General features: G+C 26.5%; 1 protein-coding gene across 1 annotated transcript; it reads left to right on the forward strand.

The window, feature by feature from the left end:
* The first annotated feature begins 264 nt into the window (after positions 1 to 264).
* Positions 265 to 7,037, forward strand: AGL6 (AGAMOUS-like 6). The gene is made up of 8 exons (XM_088504002.1): positions 265 to 744; positions 3,603 to 3,678; positions 3,897 to 3,958; positions 4,209 to 4,308; positions 5,445 to 5,486; positions 5,664 to 5,705; positions 5,871 to 6,013; positions 6,770 to 7,037. Exons 1-8 carry the CDS (start codon positions 563 to 565, stop codon positions 6,861 to 6,863), a joined length of 741 nt encoding a protein of 246 aa, XP_088360128.1. The 5' UTR covers positions 265 to 562; the 3' UTR covers positions 6,864 to 7,037.
* Positions 7,038 to 7,416: the final 379 nt, after the last annotated feature.

The raw sequence follows: 7,416 nt of genomic DNA on the forward strand, positions 1-7,416 counted from the left end.
TACATATATACACAAGAATTAATAATAATAAGAAATGGAGTTAAACAAATTGGTTGAATAATTCCTTACCCCAAAATGCAGCAATTAAGAAGATGCAGGAAGTTGGAAAGAGAGAAGAGAGGGAGAGGGGGCCATGCAAATTTTACCAAAATGAAATTAGAAAAAAGGAATAAGATAAAAATAAGAGTAACTTGGGTTTCCATTTTCTTGTAAGAGAAGATCAAATGTTAAGTGTTGTGTGTGCCCCCCTTTTCTATGTTCATTGTCTATTTCTATATATCTCACACACTAACTTCCACTTCTCTCTGAAACAAAAACAAACCCCCACAACCCCATTATCTATTATCTCAACAACCCTCTCTCTCTCTCCTTCCATATATCTAGCTGAAACCAAAACAAAGAGTGAGACACAAACCTCTTCTATTTTCTTTCTAATTAAAAATATTTTACAACTACTTTGAGGAGGTTAGTGGTTCGAGGAATACTACTCATACACAAACACTGAAAAAGAGAGAGTTTTTAGTTTCTTTTATTAAAAAGAAAAAAAAAAAAAGAAAAAAACATGGGTAGAGGGAGAGTTGAACTGAAGAGGATAGAGAACAAGATCAATCGCCAGGTTACTTTCTCAAAAAGAAGAAATGGTTTGCTCAAGAAAGCTTATGAGCTCTCAGTTCTCTGTGATGCTGAGGTTGCCCTCATCATTTTCTCAAGCCGTGGCAAGCTCTATGAATTTGGAAGTGCTGGGTATATTTATTTATTTTTTATATATATATAATATAAACAAATATAAATATATGATCTGATTTATTTATTTAAAAAAAAAATATCACAATTTAATGTTCATTATAAGATCCATTGTTGCTTATTGTTCCATTTGATTTTTTTTTTAATATTTATATATATATGTTATCTTGGATCTCTTCTCTTCTTCTCTCTGCAAAACACTTTCTTCTTTGCCTCAGTTTCTTTCACTAAAATGGTCACTGGTTATTTCTGTTTCTATGTGCTTTCTTTTTTATTTTTCTTTCCCCCATAGACTACTGCATTTGATATTTTTAAGATTTCAACTACATACACCTTTGGTAACTTTTTCACCCCATTGGTTTTTTTTTTTTTTTAGTATTTTTTAGAAAAATATTTTATTTATTTTTTTCTTACCAATCACCAACATTCATGGTTTTTTCTTTGTCTAACACATACATCTGACACCACCTTCTGGCTTCTTTATCTCTCTCTTAGTTCTTCCTTTTCTGGATCAATGGATCTTATAACTATACTCCTCCATGATTTCACACCTTCTTCTTTTTTTTTTTAATTATTATTATTTTTCCAATTTTGGGATTCTATTGTATTTCTTGGGTTAGAGAAAGTTTCATAGTTTCATACCATAAGTTTTAATTTTGCTCTCATCCAATCATAGATGGACACGTTTCATGATGGTCATTCAATCAATAATATATATATATTTTTTTTTTCCTCATACCATATACCTTCTATTGGGGGATAAAGGGAAATTGGTTCAGCTTTCATACTCTTTTTATGGAACAGTACAATCATATATTTTTCTTCTTCTTTTCTGATTCTAAGTTTCTAATAACTCACAAGCAAAGGAAAGAAGCTAAGAAGGAAAACAAAGTAAAGGAAGAAAGCAATCATCATATGATATGAGTGGACAAGGCATACAAGAGAGTTTATTTGTAAAATTTAATGGATATTTTTGTGTTTACTCTCTTGTACCGTTGTGCAAGATCTAGGGCTTTTTCAACACCTTATAAAATGAAAAAAAAAAATTTAAATTTAATTTTTTTTTCTTAAAAAAAAAAAAAAAAAAACTTACCCTTGTCCATATTCCCTTCTATCCATCCTTTGATCTTTTGGTTCTATCATTGATTTCCTCTTTCAAATTGAGTTGTTCTATTATTCTATCTCAAATCTTGTTTTAATTTCTTTTCATTGTTGATTCTTTTAGATCAATTATTTCTCTCTTTCTTTTCTGGGTATGTTAATTATCCATCACTTTCATAAAGATTCATGTCCATTATTGATATTTTCTTCTTGGTTTCTTCCACTCTCTTCTTGTATTTGTAGATTATTTTTAGGTGTTATAATTTGACATGTAATTTAATTAATTTTTCCGCGTGATGAATAATGATAAGGTTTTACTAAAGAAAAGCAAAAAGAGGATAATGAATTAGTTTATTTTTGTTTTGTTTACTTTGTTCCTTTTTCATTGCTAGCCCTAATAGGTATATCTGATTTTCTGTGGTGAAGGAATGCCTTTAGGACATTTGAAAAGGAAAGGAGAGTGCAAAGATGAAAAAGTTGGCCTCAGATTTTTACTATTTTATTTTTATTCTTTTACTCTTCTGTTAAGAGATTTAGGTTAAACAATTTGCAACCTATAGTAAACTTTGTGATCCAAGGTATAAAGAGAAAAGTAAAACTTTGTTCTTGGTCAAGATTAGGGATTTAGAGCTCTTCACCTTTAATTTGTTCTAATTTTCGGATTGTATATGTTATTGCATTATTTTCAACTTTCTCTCTTGTTGGAGCACCCAATTTTCTCTAAAAAAATAAAATAAAAATAAATAATCTAGGTTTCCTGGAGAAGTAGTCTGTGAGAGAGAAAATAATCCCTTACAAGTGGTTCCACATTTTCTTTTCTTTTTAGTTTTGACTTGCCTAACCAAAAAATAAAACACTTCTTTTGTTCTAGAAAATATTATAGTAATTTATATGTTTTACTTTTTTTTTTCAAATTTATATAGTCAATAAACTAAATGAAGGGGTAAAGCTTAGTTGAACTATTTGTTCTTTGTATTGATTTCAAATTAAAATTAATTTGTATGGATGCAAAATTTAGCTTACCCTGCTTATGATTACACACATATATATATAAAAAGAATTTAATTTTAATATACTAATAATATAAAAAAATTTATATAATTATTTAATTATATTCTTCTTTTAGATGATCATTTATACCATTAATATAAAAAAATAGTTATTTTTACTAACATATAACTTTACATAATTAAATGTAAGTATAAATTATTTACACTGACATTTTATATTAATAGTATATTAATATTAAATTATATAAAATTAATGCATAATCATACTTGTCTTATGAGAACAATATAAAAAATGTATGTTACATGATTTACCCAAGGCATTATTATTACCGCGTTTTCCCTTTTCAGAATATTAGAATTGGGTCTTTTTCTTTCAATTGTCATGTACCTTTCATGTTTGTGCAATTACAAAACTCTATGTATGAATTTGAACATGAGTATTTGCAAAATGATGATAGTAAATAGTAATTTTGTACTGAACAACAATGTGAATTGTTTTTCCTTGTCCGAAATTATTATTTTTGAGTGAAATGGATGGTATTGATAAGAATTAACTATGAAATATCTAGTTAATTTAATTAAGAATTTTTTTATGGACTATGCATAAAAAAATATTTGTATATAAGAAATTAAGAATATATATATATAATTTGTTTTGATACTTATTTTCAAAAAAAAAATATATATATTATACCATTAATATATTATATTATATCCTAATTCTTATTTTGCTTTGAAATAATGCAGTATCAACAAAACTATTGAACGATACCAACGCTGCTCTTTTACTCCTCAAGATGAACATGTTGAATGTGAAACTCAGGTACACTGTATTTTTTCACTACTTCTTTCATCTAAAAAGTGTAGCAATTTTTAAACAATGCAAGAAGATTGCTATCTTTGACAATAAACATTAATGAAGTTTAAATTCTAAGCCATTCAACTAACAATGGGATGCATATATATCATATATAGATACTAATTAGATCTTAGTAATTTTGATTGAATAATTTTTTAATACATATGTGTTGCAATAATCAGAGCTGGTACCAGGAGGTATCAAAGCTAAAGGCAAAGTATGAGTCTCTACAAAGGACTCAGAGGTATTATTCACTTAATTCCCTTTTAATAATAATGATAATTACAATAAACACTTAAAGTTAATTACCTTTCAATAATAAATTAATAATATGGATATGTATGTTATAATATTAAATGATTGCTTACACGAAGATATTTTTATATTCAAAAATTGTTAAATTGATTTCATATAGTAGTAATAATTGAATTTATTAGCAAAAATCATAATATATAAATTATATTACAAAATTTAGTTGGCAATGTAAAACACAGGCACTTGCTTGGGGAAGATCTTGGACCATTGAGCATAAAGGAGCTGCAGAATCTTGAGAAACAGCTTGAAGGTGCTTTAGCACAGGCCAGGCAGAGGAAGGTGAGTGCAAACATTATCTTTGATTTGCTTCTTTCTTTTTGTTCTTTAATTCCTTTCCTTTATTTTTTTTTTTATATAATTATTTGGTTACTTTTCTTTGGTTGTATATATATAACATGCTTGCTAATAAAGGATCTAAAATTAAATCAATGGGCTAATTAGGGTACAATCTATTTTAAGTTTTTAACTTGATTCAACAAAGTTTTGACTGTTAAATTAAACATCATATAAGGTTGAAAATGTGGAAGTAAGGGAAAGACATAAAAGTAAAGAGGAGGGGGAAAATGCTTAATTACTTGGTAATGAAACTGTATTATGCAAAAAAATTAAACTGCTTTTTTTTTTTTTAATTTCTTCTCACAGCACTAAATTGATCAAGCACAAGCAATAAATTGTTAGAAAAATAACTGAGAAATTTCTAGAGTCATGTCTTGTATAATTAGTCACTTTAAAGTCATATATATATTGACTTATTATTGATAATAATAGTCCCCATCTGTAATAATATAATATCTTAAGTGTATATGCATTGCTATATATAGATGCTATTCTCTATAATTTTTATCTCATCCTTCCACATCAGTAATATCAGAACAGCATACTAATGAAGAAACTAATAACTCTTTCAGGGTTCTTAAATATAATAATTATAATAAGGGTTCTTTTAACATATCAATAATTTTCAATCATGGTATGCTATTCATAATAATAAATCCCAATTTGAAATAGAGAAAGTTGAAAATTTTTTATAATATTACTTCTTTCAAAAATTTAAATTAATAAAAAAAGTCATATAAATAATTATATTTTTAATATATATTTTTAAATATATTTTTAGTTTGCTTAAATTTTTATATAGGTTGCTAAATTTTTTTATTCAATAGAAATTAAATTCTAAATTTTTCAATCATACAAATTCTGATATCATATTGTGATATTACTTCTTCTAGAAATTTGAGCGGTTAGTATGACAAATGAATGTTTACACATTATTCTATCAACAAACAATTTGTATTATGTGACAAAGAACTGGTTCGTTTCAATTTGTTTGGTAAAGATTACATATGAAAAAGAAATTTAAAACAGTTGCAATGGATGAGATTGACTATGCTTGTGGACTTTTACTTTAATTGCAGACACAAATTATGATTGAACAAATGGAAGAGCTACGTAGGAGGGTAAGACATACATGATACTCATCATCAATTAATATTTTTTATCTTATAATTCTATATATTACTAATCTGCAGACCATTATGAACGCTTGACTTGCATTGTGTTCAAACATTTTAATTTTGTAACCTCAAAAAAAGTTAAAAATTTCTTAATTTTTGTATTTTTCATTGATCTTGCAGGAGCGCCATCTTGGAGATATGAACAAGCAACTTAGGCTCAAGGTTTTGAAATATAACACCAAACATTTCAGCATAGGATTATTATTATTGCAACAATTCTAGCCATGGAGGATACATGCCTCTTGTCATATTTGTTTAATTAGTTTAATTAATCAACACATTTTTAAATTAATTTATGTTCTTGAAAAATTAAACTTGAATTTTCAGCTTGAGGCAGAAGGGTTCAATCTAAAAGCTATGGAAAGCTTGTGGAGTTCAACTTCAGCTGCTGCAAACAGCAACTTTACCTTTCAGCCTTCTCAAACCAATAACCCTATGGATTGCCAACCTGAGCCTTTCTTGCAAATAGGGTAAATTAAATTTCCAATTTAATTTTAGTCATCTGTTCATAGAAATAATTAATTAATCACCTGATTAAGGTATTAACACTCAAGTACTAATGGTTTTTTCTTGGACTGAAACTTGGGTCAAGTGTCATACTACTGGTGTCAATTATTTTATAAAAGCAATTTAAAAATCATAGACTATATATATATATATATATATATATATATAGTAGGGATTTCTATCAATAGTCATTGACATGTTTAATTTTTTTTATTTTAACTATTCACAGTATTTTGTGTTGTAGTTTTAGCTTTTGATTTACACACAGATAACATGTGTCTTTTGAGTTTTCCAGTTCTATTTTCAGTTATAGTTTCGGAATATTATTTGAAATTATAATAACATTCTTGATATATTTAATTACTGTTTTTTATTTTAAGAGTCAAGCCTATTCTTATTATAAAAAAAAATTAATTTTAATCCATTGACAATATAAAAAATTTTACACATTTGTATAATTTTATCTGTTTTTTATGATTATTCACGCATTCAATAAAAATAGTAGTTATTTTTTATAATATAGCGTTACGCAATTGAAGGCACGTCCAAAATTAATTTACATTGACAATAAAAAAATACTATAAATAAGAGTATCAAGAACTGCCACTGATTTTTTTTCTTATTAGAACTTTTTTTCCCCTTCTCTCCAATAATAACTTTGAAATTAATATATATTCCGGGATGGAATTCTAAATTAACAAGTTGTTTTGAACGAACAGGTACCATCACTATGTTCAACCTGAAGCATCTAATAATGTTGCTAAGAACATGGGTTGTGAGACCAATAACTTCATGCATGGATGGGTGCTTTGATCATCATTATAATTACTATATAATATAATAGCGTATATGACTACTCACCTTGTTGTCTATATATGCTTTTATTTGAATTAGAAGATACTTGTGTTTTGAATGGTTTTTAATTAATTAGCATCATAAACTGTGTATCTTTGTTACTATCATCAATGTGTGGGAAGCTATTACAGACTTCTATAGCCTCTTCTGTGTAATTGGATACAAAGTATAGACTTTAAACAATGTTATATTGTTTGGACTAATATGCGCTACAATTTTTTTAATAGAATATAGGAATACTAGATGAATATATTTTAGTTTAATATGTTTCAAATAAATTATTGTTTTGATTTTGATTTCTTTTCATTCAATTTTTACAAATAAGTTTTTGGTTCCAACATCTCAGTAATTTGATATTAAGTTGTTACATGTTAAAGATTCAATAAATTTAGAAAATATTTGTATGACTAAAAGATAAATATTTTCTTTTTTTTGTTTTACATTTGAATTAACTAAATACATTTTTTAAAAATATTTATCAGAAAATGTTAGAGAGTCAATAATTTTAGTA

This window comes from Arachis ipaensis, chromosome B2 (genome assembly GCF_059453495.1).
Source record: "Arachis ipaensis isolate K30076 ecotype BB chromosome B2, ASM5945349v1, whole genome shotgun sequence".
NCBI classification, from domain to species: domain Eukaryota; kingdom Viridiplantae; phylum Streptophyta; class Magnoliopsida; order Fabales; family Fabaceae; genus Arachis; species Arachis ipaensis.